The sequence below is a fragment of the Aythya marila genome, assembly GCF_965140915.1.
Source record: "Aythya marila genome assembly, chromosome: 7".
In the NCBI taxonomy this organism is placed as follows: domain Eukaryota; kingdom Metazoa; phylum Chordata; class Aves; order Anseriformes; family Anatidae; genus Aythya; species Aythya marila.
In genome coordinates, this window is record NC_139048.1 from 7,392,216 (window position 1) to 7,411,778 (window position 19,563).

A 19,563-nucleotide genomic window follows, 5' to 3' on the forward strand; every position below is an offset into this window, starting at 1 on the left:
TAAAAACACTTGTTTTTGGTATTCTAAGGATTGAATTTAATATTAGTATATTTGAGGTGAAAACTGTGTGTGCAATCTGCTACCAGATTGTTTTCTAACAATATTATTTTTTTACTACTCTAAGTGTTAGTGTCATTTACTGAAGCTGTTTCTCTTGTTGGATAGACGATGGGAAGGTGGGGATCCAGGTGTATCCAACCAGAAGACACCAACTACTATCCTCTTAACACCAGAAAGAAAGTTTCATAGCTTTGGGTATGCAGCGAGAGATTTCTACCACGACTTGGATCCCAATGAGTCAAAGCACTGGTTGTATTTCGAGAAGTTTAAGATGAAGCTACATACCACAGGTGTAAGTAATAACTAATGCTCTTGGATAATTCTGCATTCGCTGCTCACATCACCTTCCTATGCCGAGTGCTAGATTTTGCCTTAAGATTGTGAACTGGATATGAGGGAGATCTATTTCTAAGTTTAGAGAGTGAATAAAGTAAATGAAACTATTCAGTTAACTTATTCCGATTCATTTTGCTTCTTGCTGTGTTTGGCAAGTGCATTTTGCCTGTATTCTCTCTAGATCTTAGAAGCTCAATATCTGCTTTGCTTAAATCTTTAAGGCCTAATTTTCTTGGGTGAAATTGATGGCCTTGCAGGGAGTCTGCAAAAGGTCAGTTTGTTCTGTAAAATTTATTCAAAGAGCAGAAATAGAATATAAAAGCCATAATGAACTCTTGTGCAAAGGAACAGATTTGTCCAGAGTTCTTTGTAGTAACTGCAAGTGGAAATCATATCGCTAATTTTACATTATTCTACTGATTATATTTAGGTCTTTCAACTCAACCATTGTAGAGTTTAGGGACTTGGCCAGTACTTTCTGTATTGAGGTATTTTCTGGTTTCATGTGTTCGTGGGAAGTCAAAAATCTATGCTTTTAACTTTTAACTTGGATTAAATATCTTGCATATGCAGCTTTGTTGCAATTAATTACAGATATATTTTATTGTAATTACTTAATATTTTGCTCTGTATTGCTCTCTCTGCCTGCAGTTCTTTGTAGACATGGTAGGTGTTTAAAAACAAAATCTAAAATAAACACTAAATGTCATGCTCCAGGAAATTCAAGTGATGAGTTAGATCCTCTTCAGAACAGTTTTGTCACTTTTTCCTAGCCAGGTGGATAAAGAAATATTCCCTTTCCTCAAGCACTGGGAATTAATTTTATGTTTATCTTTTCCTCTGAATAACTTCCAGTTATTTTCTTTCATGTAGAACCTTACCATGGAGACAGACCTGACAGCTGCAAATGGCAAAAAAGTCAAAGCACTTGAGATATTTGCTTACGCCCTGCAATTCTTTAAGGAACAGGCATTAAAGGTAGAATAATGCTTCCTTATCTAGATTCTCTATATTTATAACCAGTATAAACGTGAACCTAACATTTCTAACCTTACTGAGCTTTGACCTCAGTGGTATTTGATGTAAACAAAGCAAGGCAGCTGTAGAAACTCTCGGCAGTCTGTGGACTCTGTGGAGCTCACAATAGCCTGCCATGCTTTCCCTTTGCACAGGGGAAGCATGATTCAACAATAGTAAGTGTATCACTGTGATGCGGTTCTGAATATTTTCTTACTGGGATAACTATTTTGTTTGCTTTCTTTCTCATGAAAAATGTTGATTCGAAAAGAAAACTTTAAAAGTGTAGGAGCTGAACTTCAGCATTTCACTCAGTCTGCATATTTAACTTGCCAAGAATTAAATTTTAGGCTGGATTCTGGCTTTGCCCCTTGCACTGCAGCCACTGGAACTATTCAGTGTTCTGTGTTCACTTGAGGTTCTCTCTCATGGTAAAGAGTCAGCACTGTGAAACACAACACAGGGGGCACCTACCAATCTCTGCTGTCCCAATCTGACATCATCTTCAGTGACCACAGGGATGCTGGATGATCTGGGTTTACTTTGTTACAGAAAGATTATTAAGAGCTGATGTACAATTGGGTGACTCAAATCTCGTTGTACGTTTGTACAGTGATGACTTACTGAGGTGTACAAACTGGCTAACATGGTGGAAACAGTGTAATTATGTTAGTGCAATGATCTGTGTAGGCTACTTGAATTGACAGAGCAACAGAGTATGTTAGCCTGTGCGGAATTTTGCATTAGTACAGATCCATAGCATTTGTTATCCAACCATCTCGGGTACCTCTGCACAACACTTTATTCTGTTCCACGCAGCTAAATTGCATCGCGTGTGCCAAAGAGCCACAGGTGGTTTATGGCATTGTAGCCATGTGCTGACTCTTCGCAGGGGTGAATTTCATGTTACGCTGTGAAATGTCAGTTGGTTGCTCTCATCCTGAATGCAAATCTGTACAGAAAATCTAACAAGCATTAGGGAGAACCTAAAAGTAAGACAGACATTTGTTAGAGCTTTAATTTGTAAATCTATACCATGTTCTGATGTACTGCCTCTATTTACACCATCTTTTTATTTTTAACTACTGTGTCTGTTTTTTGTAGGGTGAATGCATTTTGTTTTCTATTTCCAATTTGAAATGTTATAATGCTCATACCTTTTAATATTATTCTTGGGTCACAAGATTGTATTTATTTGTTCCTCTCTTGTGAAATACATGTCTCCACTAAGCAGTTTGTATATTTAAGGTCTCATGTAGACAGTCAGGTGAGAATTAAGTGCACATTAGTTTCAGATGCACCATTATATTGCCAATGTATAGCAGTTGCTAAGCCAAGCCATAATCAAGCAAGCCTTGTTGATGTAAAGCTAACCTACTTTTCTGAATGGGATTAATTTATTTGCTGCAAGATATCAATCTGTTCTTTATGGTTGCATAGGAATTACCGTATCATTACAACTCCAAATTTTTACTTGTCCAGGACTGTATGTGATGGATTCTTGCATTGAACGTTGAGTCACAGACCTGTACCTGTGCATTCATTGCCTGGGGAAATTCTTAGTGACTGTGCTGCCTTTTCTGGGCTGCATCCTTTTATGATGTTAAAAAACACATCCCTGTGACTTGTGACTGCATGCTGAAACTAATCAGACAAGCAGTGTGAATGTTCCTCTGGACTGTAATCTGTCCGTTCCTGGTGCCCTGTGTGGTATAAAGGTACTACTTTTCTACCGTGGATTTTTCAGCTGCAGCATAGCTAAGCAAACACAACACCTTGGCACGGCACACGCAGAAACATATTTTACATTCTAAAGGCCCGTTGTTCACCTTTATGAACCTTTCCCTGTTTGGATGGAGATTTAGATAGGACATATGGTAATGACATTTTACTTGGAACCTTTCCCAAAATATGTCAGTATATCACCTAATTTGCAAATGCAGTACAGACTTTCCTCTTTTTAAGGGGGGAAAAAAGGACAATAAAAGAACTAAACTACTCTTGAATGCTTGCTTAATGCAAAATTTTCAAGGAGCAACCAATCCATTTTTTTAAGGCTTCAACTGTAATTTCCCCTTGTTAACTGAGATGTAAAAGTTTGATTTAAAGGTGAGTGATGTATAAAGAAGGCTTTGAAAAATCCAGATTGTAAAACATAATGCTCAACAATACCTCAAATATTTTTCTGTTTATTAATCAAGATGTAAGCGTGAATTCTTCAGGCTAACAGCAAATCCCACATTATGACTTAAGAACGTATATAAACATTCCGTAATATTCAGCAGTACCTGAGCTGCTTTTGGAAAAACTGACTTTTCTACTTCATGTTAAGCAGTAACCTTTTCTATATGCCTCCTTAAGAAGGTGTCAACCCCAATCCTGGCTTTTGGCATGGTAAGGCATTCTTGACAGGTTGGCAGTAATTTAAATGTTTGGATTTATAGCATAGGTATAGTAGCATAACAGGAAAAAAAAAATCAAAAGAGAAAGTTTTTGTTACTGGAGCCAGCAGAAAATATTTCCTTATGAAGTTGCCACACATCATTTTGTATTCACATCTTTTTTCTTTTGTTTAGGAGCTCAGTGACCAAGCAGGCTCTGATTTTGAAAACACTGAAGTAAGATGGGTCATTACAGTGCCTGCTATTTGGAAGCAGCCTGCAAAGCAGTTTATGAGACAAGCTGCCTACAAGGTAAGGTTACAGGGTGAATGTAAAAATGCCCCCTTTAAAGCCCTAGATGATAAGGTAAATGATAAAATGGTATTTGGGACAATTAGAACTAGGATAAACTGTATAAAAGTAGTCTAGAAAAGAATCAAACTAGAAATGTTGAAAGAGAAGGTAATTCTAGGAAGTTGTATCTTCAAGTCATGTGTGTTCACATTTTAAATGCTTTTTCTTTTGATTTACTTCTATATATTGGTGTCCCTCACTGCACACTCTGGTGTTTTGGTCATCTTGTACACTGTATTCCTGCTGAATTCAGTGCACATGGAACAGATGCAGTTTTGAGACCCAAGGGAAAGCTAAATGAAAACAGTGGGCGCAGTTTTGTTTTGTTATTTTCTTTAGGTCATCACAGGCTTTTATAGTAAAAAAAAATAAGGAAAAGTAGGGAAAGCACAGAGCATCCTCAGTGGGACTTTTTTTTTCTTGTTCCCATTTTCCCACAGTAGAAACGAACAGACTGTGAACCGGATAGTCTGAGTATAAAATTAAATTCAAATGTTATTTTCACCAGTAAGATGTTTATCTGCATTTAACCCTTTCCCCTCTCTAGCCCCCCCCAAATGTACACATTCCATATTGCATGTCCTTTATTTCAAATTCACTTTGCGTCTGTGATATACTAGATGTACGCATTCTTCTTTTCATCAGGAGACTCATTTTGCATTTTGTTTTATTTATTTTTGGTCACAGACTTGCGTAACCCCTTGGCAGCAGATCTGTGATGCACAGTTTGTGAAATATCTACTAGTTCATGCGTAATTTGCAGAGTGCTCCTGGGAAGCACCCAGATTTTTCTAACTCTGTTTCTAACTATCTCTAATGTTGAGCAACATTTTTCTTAACAGTCTTTATTGTGGGATTGCTAATGCTAGTGCCAGAAGCAAAACACTCTTAAAGTTCTGATGGAAGGACACGGTTGTAGGTAAATCTGAAACACTAGAGACCCATTCATTATCTTTGTATATTGTTGTCTGCCTGCTGTTTGTGTGCATGTGTGCTCGTGAAACGGGATCTGTGACAGGAGCAGGGCAGGGCAAGGTAGATCTCTGGGCATCTCTCATTTGTGGCACAATGGAATGTTGTTGAGTAGTGTCTGTGTCTGTGGTTTTGTCTGTGATTGTGTTCTTTTATCGGCAAGCTTGTTAAAAAGCAAGGACTGACAAGGCTTTTAACTCGGTGTGTGATCAATTGCAGGAAAACGTAAGCATTTAGGGAAATAACTGAATGTTTACTTGACACACACGGGTGATATTTAAAGCAATGGGGATGAAGACAGAAATGCAGAAGACAGAGTTCTGTGTTGCCATTCAGTCTTTCAGATTCCTATTGCTGGATCCAGCAGAAGTTTTAGCCCTTGGTGCTAGCTATCGAAATGTGCAAGCATCATGAAAAGCAGAGCTTGTGTTCATGGGAGTAATTGGAGCATTGAGAGAAGTATGAAAAGGCAGTGGTAGAGACTTCGTTGCTGGAAACACGCTCAGGTGCAACCACTAGTCTAAGCTGATAGGTAACTAGCGGGAAGTGAGTTGAGGTGTGGAAATTTGCTGAAGTAATCTGTGGCAAGTAACGTAGCTCCAACAGAATAAAAGTACTGATTATTTCAGTCTTTGGTTGACAATGTAAAGCCCAGCCTTTCTGGAATTATGAAAGGGTTGTCTAGTCAAATCTAAGTACTGCATGGAATTCCTAAAGTCAAGTGAAAAGCATTGTAGATGCTTTTCCAACCTCCAATTTCAGTGCATCTCTGACATCTCCTCATCAATGTCTTGCTTTAACAAACCATTGCTAGCCTGGCACTGTTGATCTGTTGGAGGGCTCCCACGGCTCCCCCTTCCAGTTGCTGTGTGGCTTTGTCATTTGAATGAGTAATCTGGGTGTTCCCTTCAGCTCGCAGTTCTTCCTCTGACCTCCCATCCAGCCTAGCAAAATCTTGCTAATTCTGTCTGCACAACAGCTTTTCTTGTCCGTTCATACCGCTGAGCTTTCATCAAAGCTGTCACTGAGTTTGCATCTCTGTTATTGCAACATCATTTCCTTGGCTTTTGCGACTGTAATCTGGCCTATTTTGCATCCCTTCAGAATGCTGCTACCAAAGGGCTTTGTTGCTTCACATTTGATAGGGAATCAGCCTACGTTTGCCTCCATCTGTGTCATCTCAGACATAAGCTGCATGTCCTGGACACAAGCATCTATAATGCTAACTCATTTTTCTCCTCTGGAACGTTCTCTGAAATGTCTTTTTTGTCACGCATACAAAAACTTGACCGTGGTTGACCTACTGAGATTTGTAAACTTCCTTATTGCTTCTTGCTGTTACCCTGCCTGCCCTACATGTATCTGTATTCATCTATTGTACTTTTCTTATTCTTAACTCTTTATTTTTACTTTCCATACTTGAGTTGTTACCTCTGAAACTGGTATTTGTTTATCCTCATTTGTCTTGCTCTCTGGGACCGCCCAAAGGACTACATTTGGTAGATTGTAGAGATCTGCATGTCTTTACAATTCACTTTGTAATTCAAAATTGCTGTCTTCCCAAATAACAGCCCACAGACACTTCTTGCTGTGCTACTATCCAGAGGGAGTTCTAAAGCTCTGTGACTCCTGCTGAGGTCTGCTCACATTGGAAGGGAGCTCTGTGGGCAGAGCTGAGGGTGCCATCTCTGTAGGATCCACTTTGGTTTAAAATTACTTTCCCAAAGGCACGTCTGCAGATATTAGGGTGTTCATCTGTGTTCATTACATCTTGAATAATGACTCTTAGGTTGCATCAGTCAGCTTTCCCATTTTCTCTACCCATGAAGTATAAGGCATCATAAACACTGTTAATTTTTCTTATTTCTGTATCCTTGTTCTTCTGTTTCAAATTCTTTGCTTTGGTGTAGTTCTTTCAGAAGTGCTGTATTTACCAGTCTTAGAAGGAATCCCATTCTCATGAAGAACTCTCATCGTGAGTAATTAATTCAAATCGCTGAAGTGTTTTCTTGTTTTGGAGACTTTGGCAGCACAGTGCAGTCGGACAGCATGTGGGCAGATCCCATCCGGCTCACGTGGGTGGGACCTGCCCTTTTCTTGTTCTTGCAGAAGGAAAGGCAGCCAAACGCACCTACCTGCACTGGGCCTGAGGTTTAGGTGCCAACATGGAAAGAGGCTTTAGGCAATCTAAATGGTTTAGGCAAGCCCATGTACTGCTGATGAATTTGGCCTGGCACTTACAGCCTCATCAGAGTTGTGTATGAATGTGGACACAAAACCAGGATCCCGCCTCTGTGTTATCTGAGGTCAAACTGACACAAGAAAATTCAGTGTTAGTTTTGTATTACTGGGGGAGGGGGAGAGGAGTGCCGACTTATGGGAAGATGGAACTGAAAGTATTCGGTACTGTTTTTGTAGAAACCCATTGAATGTTGGTAGATGTGAGTAGTTTGTTGTCTTAAGAGCACTTCGTTGTCTTAATGTATTGCTATAAGCAGCACTTTCAGTCTCTTTTTCAAATGAAATTCAGGCACTGTAGATTGTTTATCAGAGGAACACAAGATCCAATATTCTTGGCAGACCCTTTCTTTTTAGCAAAGGCATTCTTCCAGCTCGTGTTTCAATACAAATTCTTTGGTCACAGTAAGTGTGGAGCAGAATATGGAGGCTGGAATTTCTTGAACATGCCAATAGAAATAAAGTTTTAAGGACGAGTTTGGAGTTTGACAGGACTGTGTGAATGCAGAAGCTGTAAGGGTAGGAAAGTAAAACATGATATACGAAATGCATTCAGGACAGACCAAATGAAAGGGAAAGAGTGCTTTTTCGTAAGCTTGCCTCAAATACCTGTAACCTTACAAATATCAGTCAGCTGGTCTACTTAGAGATATTATAGTTTTTTTTTTTTCCTCTTAATATGAACTGTTGCTTTTGAAATGCAGTTCTAGAGCTCAGACGTAGATTTATATTCCAATTACAAAGAGCAAATAAAATATTTGCATGGTAAGCTTGTATAAATAAACAGACAGAAGTCCAAGTTATAGGATTAAGCACGTGAGCCTGGAATTCTAGGGATTTTCCTTGACTGGCTCTTACACTGAATATTTATTAATATTTTCACATTAGTTTCATCATGGAATGAGCATGATGAGAATTATTTAATACATTGTTTTCTGGGCTTACATTGCAGAGATCAGTACTAGTCTGCTCTGTAGGAGTGTTCAGAGAAAAATAAACATGTTTGGTAAAAGGGTAACGTGATGACATATGAAACTCCTTGCCAATAAAAATGTGAAGTACTGTGGAATGTAGCATTTAAATAGCCATGTTGCCTTACAGAGCTTTGAATGAATTGTATCGTATCAAAAAGAGATGTTGCAGGGGGAAAAACAAACAAAACCCTCTCTCTCCAAAAACACCTGTCCCTCCATCTACAAAGCAAGATTTTATGATGAAGAATGGGAACAGTGAGCAATATGGAGAATACTGCAATGCCTTTTTCCTGTAAATAAATAGTACAGCCTCACTTGGATAGTGTGCGTATGACTGATGTTGCTTCAAAAGGATAACATAAAGGATAAAAGGATTCTGAACAAGAATAGATTGAGAACAATGAATGTGACAGCACACCTGGAAAGCCTGTGTGAGAACTGAGAAACCAGTTATAGAAAAGACTGCTGCTATTAAGCTTAAAAAGGAAACGTGCTAGATGTTATCCAGAAACATCTTATGTTGTAATCTCCAATCAGTGTTCTCTGTAACATTCGTTTCTGTACACAACTTCTAACTTTTTTTTTTTTTTTTCTGGTAAAAATAGCAGGAAACCCAGTGCTATTAAAGGCAACATTTTTTCCTCTAAGTGATGAGAATGTAGAAGTCACTGTCAGGAATGAAAAGAGGTTGGGTGCTGAACACTTCTCCAAGAACTGATAGTTAAAGGACTGTGAAGGATATCCCAGCCTGTCACAACATTTTATGCAAAGGGTGAAAGTCCTCAAATGTTAGAATTTAACCAACATCCAAATGTCTTTGATAAGCCTTAATGCAGAAAACAGTTTTTAGATTGTCCTGTGAAATGTCACTTCTGGATATTTGGAATATTTCCAAGGTGATGTTTTGGGCTAAACTTCAGTGTGACCCAGTGTTCCTGTATACTGAAGCTTACCATTTATTCTTATCTACAGTATTATTTTTTTGAAAAAGGGATGTTTTAGATTCTATCTGTCTTGAAATCAGTTAGGAGGAGCAAGTAAGCCATGTCTTCCAGATGAAATGAGACTGGCTTAGAAGGGCTCACTTGGAGCTACCTACATGGGCTCTGTGTTTTGTAAATCTCTGCAGACTGTAATAAAAATAGCAAGCTTTTTTTTTTTTTTTTTTTCTTTTCCTCCCTCTGTTGTCTCAGATGTGCATGTTTCTTCTGTCGTCAAATGTTTCTAACAGAAATGAAGCTACCTTTTGGAAGGCATTGATTTTTCTTTCATTTTAGGGGGGGGAGAGAAGAAAGATGTTAAAATACTTATGGCCCTCCTAGCTTGTATTGCCGTGTGTGCTGTCCTCTGAAAGGGACTTTCTGAGAGGCAGGAAGCTGCAGACAATGGAGATGTCAGGACAAATACAGACACTTCCCATGGAGTCCAGTTGCATTTAATGAGAGCTGTAACGGTGTAAAGTAATAATATAACTGAGGAATGAGTGGTGTTAATTAAAGGACAGTAAAATGCATTAGTGGTATCTCTGCTGTCACTTAGTGCAGTTCTGCTTATCCAGTGGTGCGAGATGTGCTGTGCTTTGAGAAACCTCTGATAATGTTGACCTAGAAGCAGCAGCTGCGCCAAGCTGCCCTGTCAGGATTTTTGTACGAACAGCAAGAAAAATGAGTTTAGGTCCCATTTCCACCATATATGGAGATGGTAGTGGGAGCAACGGCCCTGTGCCGGGCTATTTACGGATTCCTGAAGTAGCACCGGGCTCCTTGCCAGCATCTGCTACCTAAACCGCCCCTCAGTGCAATGGAGAGAAGCAGCCTGCCTTGTAGGCCCGACCTACAGACACCAGTGAGTGATGCTGAGGGAAAAACCTGGTGACCCAAAGGTGCTTTAAAATGTAGGCTGTGAGCTTGGATGTGCTCCCACAGTTCGGTCATTTCCCCTCTTCATTTGATCTAAAAAGACAGCTAGAGGGACTTAACCTGTTTAGTGTCTGTGAAGCAACGTGAAATTAAGCTAAGCTTCTTTAAGCATTGTGGTTTTTGGGATGTAAAGCTTTTGCATCCGAAGTTTGTTTCCGTGTCTAGGGACAGAATATATTTTTGTAGTTTATCCTTGCTATAAACTGCATGAAAAGCCAATGGTGTACAGGTATAAGTAGCACTGGGAAGCTGGCGAGTTCTTTAAAACAGCATTTAGTGGAGGCAGAAGTGTGCTAATGTATCAAAAGTCCTGAGTCCTTCTAGCTTCTGAAGTTCTCTGGAGCCTATGATTTCATTTTTGCGGTATTAAGATCTCCTTAATCGTACGGATTAAAATGTTTATGAAGGGGTATGTTTGGAAGGATTCTGCATCTTGTAGCTATGATTAATCAAGGAGTGCAAATCTACACAGTGGGAGCTCAGCACAGTGGGAAATGTGTACTAATTGATCTCAGTTTACACATTTTAATTACCCAGCCAGGTCCACATGAAGGCACAGGCAGTTGACAAAACCATCTGCTAATCCAGTTCTGTAAATTTTTTCTTTGCCACTTCTGAGTCACAAGTTGGAATTTTTGCAGGTTTTCTTTTTATTTTGCTAAGCAAGTAAAATAGGAGGTTTTCCTAGCACTCTGGGTCCAAGTGGGTAGATGGATCTGTGCCTGCCACATGAAGTTGTATCTTTCTTGAGATACATAATATGCAGACCCTCTCCTCTAGCAGTTGTCCCTATGAGGTAGAATCTCCTCAGCTGTGTGAAGAAAGGTCAATGTTACAGCAGGGGAACATGTTTCTCAGGATCTTACAAATTTTCTGGAAGGACACTGAAACTGATGGAAATAGTGGGAAACCAGAGTCTCTCCTCCATCTGCAGGAAAGGCTGTCCTAGATGGGAGTTTCCAGTCAAAAGGCTTTAAGTTACAATCAGCAGGTTAGTAGGGGAGTGCTCGAAGTCTGCAAATAAATGTAAATCAGTGCGGACTTGGTCTAAAATAAATGGGTAGGATTATTTATACTAAGTTCATAGAAAAGACAGTGAAGGAGGATAAGTGATCGGTCTAAAAGACATCTTCGGTGCCAGTATTGCACTACAAGACAGAGAAAAGAAATAGAAGCTGAATGTGGAAACTGTGGTGAAAAATACTAAGGTAATATCGGAAAGCCCAAGGTAAATAAGATGCCACTACAGAAAGCTATAGTTAGCATAGAATTTCTTGGCAAAACTGCTCTCAGTGAGGGCCATTTGTGTCTCTTTAATAAAATCAGCCTGAGCCATAAAGACCTAAAAATAGGTTATTTTGAGCAAGGGAGACAGACGACATAAAACACTACAAAGATACTTAAGCAGGAGGAGTTGGGTTTCCCTGTTGTGGTAACCAATGCATGCCTGCGGTACAAAAAGCGTTTCTGCAATAACATAACATGAAAATTTGAAAAGCTTATGAGAATTTAATGACTCCATTTTTCTAATGCATGCTAGTCATAAAACTTGCAACTAATGTTCTCTGCACCTTGGGGAATACAATGTAGTGCAGCAAAAAAATCTTGATGATGCCACTTGGAGGTGTGCTTTCATTTATGGCATAAATAAATGTGGTCTTTGCAACAATCATTTGGGGGAAGGCTGCAGCATCACCCTGGTGGACGTATGGACGTATGGACATGGTGCCACTATGGTCCCATGTACCTTTGTGCAGCCCCCACCTCAGCAAGTTGTTGTTCAGTGATGTGTGGGTCACTTGCAGTAACACCAATTTGGATTTATTTGTTGGCCTGATACCAGTGAAAATTTTGGAGGAATGGAAGGGCAAGGGCACAACATCAGAGAGGTTGTGTAGCCTGCTGTGTAAAGAAATATATGGCTGGTTTCAGAGGCTTGCTATCATTCCTTACTTTGGAAGAAAACCAGGATTCTTCCATGTAGAAAATTGTGTCTGCTGCCTAGGATTACATAGATTACGTGCTGGTGCTGGTGCTGGTGCTGAGGTGCTGGTGCTGGTGCTGAGGTTAGTATAAATATCTGAGTTTAAATCTGCTAAAATATCGCTTCACAGACACTTTAGAGGTAGATTTATGTGCAGATTGGAATCTTACCCTAAATTCAGGTATAGAACAGGCCTAGACTTCTGAAACCAAATGTGATTTACTTCCTCAAAGCCTGCCCATTCATTTCCAAACCACTGCACTTGGACATCTGCTCTTGGATTCATCTGGCCCACTTAAAACCCCTGAGTGTCCTTTAAACAAACTACTGAGCTCCTTCCTAGAAAAGCAAAGTGTAATTACAGGAGGACGTTTTTGGATTTAAGATAGCAAAAGAAGTAATCCTGTCATCATGTCATAAAGAAAAGGTAGTATTTCTCCAACTTTATTTCTGTCTGGGAAGTAGCTGCTTCTAGAAATTCATTTTCAGTGGGCATTTCTAAGGGCAGTGAAGAACAGATCCCGTTGCTGTGAATGTGCATGCCCTCACTTTCTGCCTTAATAAGGACAGCGCAATCTTTTTAATTGGGAGAGATTCAGGGCAATTGACTCTGCAGTCTGCCATGGAGTACAAACTGGCACCTGAATTTTCACGCTGCTACTCCCAGCAGTTGGTAAAAGGCAGCCAGAATATTTCCTCTGTACCCACTGAAGGTGTTGTACCTCCTTCTAGTGAAGCAGATTCCAGTGCAGTGGAAGAAAAGGAAAGCAGGAGGCTTATGACAGGGGTACATGCTTTGTGGCTGCATCAAAAAGCATTAAGAATAGCATGTCTGAAGTTTTGAGTGCGCTTATGTGCTGCTGGGAGGTGTGGCAGCCATCTCTGCACAATCTATTGAAAATAGATGTGAGCTTTCAGAGAACAATCACGCTTCCAGTGACTGGCTGGTGCAGATCTGAGCCCAAGCTCATGAGTTTGCTGGAGTAGGTGCATGTTAGAAGAGTCGAGCTTTGTTGCATTTGTTGTGGCATGACTGAATTGGAGGTGGTGAAGAGCAAGGGCAGAGCAAGGGTAGAGCAAGTAGTACCTTTATCGTATATACCTAGATGTAAACATAAATTCTGCAGGGCCTTAGAACTGCTTCATCTCCTTCAGTCTTTTTAGCCCCACAGGGTCTGAAAGTTTCTTAGAGTTTCTTGTTGAGAGTCTGTCTGCAAACTTGTGTAAAAGTTCGTGACTCTCCACCTTCCCTTGTTCCTCATTTGTGTTCTCTGGGCTTGTTGCAGATTTGGCTCTGAGTAAACATGCTGCAGCAGCATAGTCACCTCCTCACCTCCTAAAGCTGTAGGGGAATCATACAGGCTTTGGAGGATTTTTCAGGAGATAAAGCTGTGGGGAAAGAGAGGAGTCAAAGACTGAGGGGGTAAAACAGTGGCAGTTTCTCCTGGCCCTCTTCCCAGACCCTCCCACAGCTGCAATATACACACTTCTCTCTGCTTTTATCTCTTTGATTTCCATCTCTCACCTTTGCCAGAGCAGAACACTGAGACCTAAGGACTAGTCTCCTGTAAAATCTCTTGAAATCTGTGAAATTTCTTCCTTGGAGAAGGCTTGTATTATATCCTATATTTAGTGCATTTTATTGTTTTATAAGTGAAAAAAGGGAAATAATTATGCAAAGTTCCGAAGGCCTGATAAGTAAGGGTTTTGACAGTGGAATCTAACAGTGCTTACAGGCCCAAAGAATTCCAAGTTCAGTTTGCACATGTAATAAACTGTAAAAGTAAGGTATATGATATAAAGTATAGGTAAGGCATCCACAGGTAAGGCATCCAGACAAGTTCTACTCATGGCCAGGTAACAAAAACCCCAAGCAAGATAAATCGAGGCAGTCTGACCATGCTTAGCAAAGGCATCTATCAGAGTAAAACAGCCTAGCCATCTGTAGCAAATTGCTGCATCTGATCAGTGACCACAGAAATTCAGAAGTTCTGACTGTAGCCAATACTACCTCACAAAATTCATTATTCAAAGAGCATGCTGAAAGTAAAAGTCACGCTTCATTACAGTTCCAGGTGCCACATTTATCTTCTTGCTTTTCAGAGTGAGATAATGCCATGGTTTCTGAACAGCTGGTATGAGGGACCAGCATTACAGGCTGTACTTTACTTCCTACCATAGGATTAGCTTTATTAATAATTTAGTAAACAGAAATGAAATATCAGATGGATTCTGCTTTGGTCCAAAACAGCTTGCTAAGTAGCATGATCTGGTGTGTGTATGATGGATAGCCAGCCTTGATGTTTTAGAGTCCCAGCACCTGCCATTCCAACAAATTCAGTAATAGCTCCGTTCTAAACCTGTGCTTGAATATTGAGCTGGATACTCAGAAATTGATATGTTTACTTTAGTGGATTGTTTCACCAAATTTGGCCTGAATTATTTGTAAAATGCTATATGGGAAGCTTCTGTGATTCTGTGAAGCGATATATATATATATATAAATATATATGAATACAATACAAATCTTGAAGCTCAATTGTTTTCTTATGCTTTTAAGAACAAGACCATATGTCCTCTACAACAAAATATAAGAAAATGAATTAATTAGAAATTGAATTTCCCTCCCTGACAAGACTCTGGACTGAGGTAGAATTTTGGGCGGTTAAATTGTATTAGTCTTTTAAACTCAACTTCTGCATTCTCAATGCATTGAATTGATAGTTTTCTCTGTATTAAATCATTTTTTAAAATGGTCTTAAAATGGCTGTGGTTTAAGGCTTCAGGACCTCTTAGGACAGCTGTGTTTTTTATGTTTTCAGACATAAAAAGTGCAGCCTTCATATAAAAAAAGCATAGTGCAAGGAATGTTTCCTTTTGATCCCAGGAGACTCTCTAATTGCAAAGATGACTGAACTTCGTACAGAACTCTGTGAGGTCCTGAATAATTGTGGGCTTGTTACAGTGAGTCTGATTCTGCTGTCGTACTGTCAGATCCAGAAGGCTTTCACTCAGGGATACGGGCAGGGGTTTGATGCAGCATTCACAAAGACAAGAAATGAAAAAGGGTGTAGGTCTTTGGGAAACACTCAGACCAGCAGTGTTGGTCTTTCTCAGTGCATAATATCTGCACCATTTTGGAATCATAGAAGCATTCATTGGAAGTGTTTGGAGATCATCTAGTCTGACTTTCACTTGAAGCAGGGATACTGCCAACAGCAGGTCAGCAGTTGCTTTGTTTAGGCAAGTTTTAGAAAATCTCCTCGGACATAGATGCCTCTCTGGGTAACTGTTCCAACGTGGCATCACCTTCGTAGTGAAAAGGGCTTTTTGGAATACGCAGTTAGAACTTTGCAAGTTGCACTATATTGCTGTTGAGAAAAGTTTTGTTAGGCTATCTCTAAATGCCCTTCAAACAGTTGCAGGCAGCTATTAGGCTGCTCCTTGACCTCCTCTTCACCAGACTAAACAAACCCAGCTCCTAAAGTCTCTCTTTACAGAACGTGTTCTCTTAGGAGCCCTCTTTGAACCCTCTCCAGCTTCTCCACGTTTCTCTTGAACTGATGGGTCCAAAAGTGCTCATTTTACAACCTTTACAGAGTTCATTCTGTAGTCATTACTCATGGAAATTAGTAATTGTGAATACGTGTTTCATTGTTATTTCTCAGTTTGTTTTAATTGAGGGCTGTAAGTGATTCCAGTGGTTTCTTTGGCATTGAGAACAACAATAATAGTTCACACAGTGATTATATATTTTCATCTCAACTTTTTGAAGTTGGTTATCCAAGAGTGTCTTCCATCACAAACCTAAGTAATCAGAAATAAACACTAATCTAAGCCTCTTATCCCTTCAACAAACATACCCATGCACAAGCTTGTTAATTTATATCATTTGGCAATGTTCACCAAACCCATTATAAGTGTTAAACCTGTTTTAAGTGTGCAAGTGTGAGGTACCTTATCTGCCCTGATTTCCAGCAGGATAGAGGATTTCACTGTAAAAATTCCTTCACAGGAGTTCATAGCTTGTGAGTTCTACCCTTGAAGTGAAGGCTGTAGGAAGGCTGTGAATTTTCTGTGGATTAGCTGCTGTGCAAGAGCTTCTTGTATAGGCGGGCACTAGGAAGGCATAAAGCACTGAGAAGCCTACGCTTTGGTATTTTAAAAGCAAGGGAAATTTGTATAAATATATAGTAACAGTTTCTGCTTCATCGAGGCAGAAAGGAAGAGAGGTCTCAGTAGAATCCCAAAATCCAAAGGACCATTTAAAGGCCAAATTACACAGGTTTGTCTTTTTGTGTCTTTCATATTACTTACTCACTTATGCTAGTGCAAAGTGAATAAATGAAAACTATTCCAGGAGTCTCTTAATTTATAGTTTTGTGCCCCCTCCATTGAACTGATTGGCTTTTAGGTTTGTCATCTGTCATAATTTGTACTTCTTTTTTTCTGCAAAGTGAAGTTTCTAATATTTTCACCATAACCTGAGATTTCACTTATGCTCTCTCAAGCAGTTTTCTCACCAAGAGATTAATATCTCTGTCCTGGCACTTAACTATGCAGATGGGGAAGCCGACTCAGAAAGAATTCTGTAGCGTGATAATTATTCGTTATATTTTCACTTGTGAACTGTAAAATATTATCAGTGGCACCAGATTAGACTAGGACAAAGGACAGCCTGTTCTACAAACCTAGTTTTAGGTCAACAGACAGTAGAGTGAAAATATATGCATTTTTGTACATACATATGCATGTATAGCAAATGACGTTGAAGTGAAAGCAAAAAGGTCTTGGTTCTGTAAAGCATCAACTATCTCTGACATTGTAAATATCAGATCTTTGTAGGATCAACCACCACCAGTGTCGACAGTATTTAAAAAAGAGAGAGGAAAAAAGAAGTTGTTTCTCAGTTTTCATCTAGGCTCTTAAATCCTGAGGATGAACTTTCCAAGGGAGCGGAGCCCCCAGCAGCTCTTCCTCCTGCCTTTGGAAAACTCAGTCTCTTCACTCTGCTGCGGTCCCTAAGAGGAATCTGGGTGCATTTGAACATCCTCTTTCCTCTGTTGAGCAATTTTAAGAATCTGTCTTTGAGCAGATAAGTTGTCTGAGCTACTAGGGCTGCATGTCCTTGCTCTGCTGTGTTTATTCACAAGTTACTTATTGTCCTGCTGTATTCTCATTGTTCTGAAGACTAACAGCAGAGCACTGGTGTATGTGATGGTGTAGGGACTTTCACACCCTTTTTTGGTGAAGGCTTATTATGTATAAAGGCTAAAGATCCAGCAAAATTGGATGAACTGTGCTTTTGACACAACTTAGTGACATCCCCTAACCTACTGCCTGCTGACCCAGCTCCCCCGTACAAGCCTCTCAGCGATAAAGCTGAGACTCTTTTCCAGTGTTGTTCATCTTCTGTCCTGGCATGCTCTGCCTGTGTAATTAGATCTCAGTCATTTATTTGTGACATCCCAGTTTGATGCTACAGAACTGAAAAAAGTGTTAGCTGGTGAAAAAGGAGGAGGATTAGAGAAGAGCTCACTTACTGAGGCACTAAGTGGCTGGTTTTATCATGAACCTGTTAACACAATGAACTGATTAGTTTAAACAGTGTAAATTTCACAGGGCTCTTAATTTCCAACTGCTGTTTTGTGTTGCCTAGATTCAGTCACACAGTACTTTCTGCATGCAGGCTGCATGATGCTTAACTTGCAGTCATGGCTTTCCTATTGTTACTAATTATAATAAATATCTTGCAAACTACAAAAATGTTGATGCTAATTCACAGCTTCTGTTTTTCTGGCTGAATGATGTTGTCCTGCAGGGCTTCGTTGCCTAATGAACCACATTATCTTTACAGAGTTATTTCATGGGATCCAACTTCTAAAATTTGTCTCTAAGGCCTACAACTATGGCTTTAGTGATATAATGGGTTGGAAATATTCTTTCTTCCACCCAGAAGAATTGATTGTTACACTCATCTAGTCTACAGGGCTGCTTCAAAAGTGATTAGAATAAAGTACGTGGTGGAAGGCTGAAAGCTGAACAAGGACCCAAGGCTGGGGTAGCACGAGCTTCTGAAATCAGTGTCAGCACTGAAGGCATACCTCCATGGAGCTGGGATGTACCTGTCCCTGCAGCTTTTGTACATGCTAGCTGGCACATGAAGAAATAAATGTTTGCTCTGTATTGGGTTTATATGGCAAGGCTTTGGTATCAGGGGGCTGCAGGGGTGGCCACAGTGAGCAGAGCCCAGCAGCTGCCCCGGGTCAGAGCAGAGCCAGCTCCAGCTGCTCCAAAAGGGACCTACCACTGGCCAGAGCCAAGCTATGAGCAAGCCATGCAGACTCTTAACCATTTCTCTTTTAAAGTTTGAGCCTTTTTTCACAGGCTTTGCTGAGGTTAATACACGTTTGCACCGCTTTTTGCCATAATGATGCTTCTGATTTTATATTACCTATGGACACATTTCAACCATTTGAGGCTTTTCTGCATATGTTCACCATTCTGGCTCAAGAACCATGCAAATCTAGTCCTGTATGTGTGCAGTAAAATGCATCCTTTCTTTCTATTTTTATCATTTCATACTTCCATCTCCCCCACCTCCCATGCTGCAGAACATAATCAAGGCAGTGCTGTGCATTTCAGAGATGAACAAGTTAAGACTCTTCTGGTGAAAACTAGCATGGATCCACTTTGGGACCTGTAATTTGGTCCTTAACATGATGTTTTTTCCAATGTACCTATAGTTGTTAAAATGCCATAGATATATTCCAGGCTGAGCAGCTTGGTGCTTCGAAAGACAGGTAGTTTGGTCAGAGTGGGGACTCCAGCTCTGAAGACAGTGGTACTGGTGGGATTCTAGAAATGTGTATTCAGCTGTCTGTGTCTAGAAAAGCTCAAAACCCAAGTTTTTGGATAATGTTTAAGGTCTTGCTTAGAATTTGGGGTCATGCATTCTTGTCCATCCAGTGTCAGATCTGCAAGAGTAGCAGCCTCGGATCTGACCCCAGCTTCAGAGGGGTTTGACAGCTGTGCTGTAAACCTCCATACAGATCAGGGACCAAAAAGTCTACTTTTTGTTTAGCTTAACTCAGATACATCCCTTTTAGATGAAGAAAAAATTCTGGGAAGTCAGCAGAAGACAGTGCAGGATGTTTATCACTGCTGTTGTGCTCTGTGCTTTTGTTCTGCACGTTTGGCCCTTTCTGATGCTCTGGTTCCCTAGGCAGGCTGGGTCCGTGCAGCTGTGCTGTGAGTGCATGGGCCTGCCTGTGCTACCACACAAACTCGACGGAAGGGTAGAAGCTTCAGAAATGATTGAAAGTGGG

At 40.1% G+C, this 19,563-nt stretch overlaps 1 protein-coding gene across 1 annotated transcript in view; it reads left to right on the forward strand.

The window, feature by feature from the left end:
• Positions 1-19,563, forward strand: part of HSPA12A (heat shock protein family A (Hsp70) member 12A) — a 60,143-nt gene that overhangs the window by 22,391 nt on the left and 18,189 nt on the right. Inside the window, exons 4-6 of the mRNA XM_082765139.1 lie at positions 166-352; positions 1,270-1,374; positions 3,990-4,106. Of these exons, the coding sequence (XP_082621265.1) occupies positions 166-352; positions 1,270-1,374; positions 3,990-4,106 (409 nt within the window). The remainder of the gene's footprint in view (positions 1-165; positions 353-1,269; positions 1,375-3,989; positions 4,107-19,563) is intronic.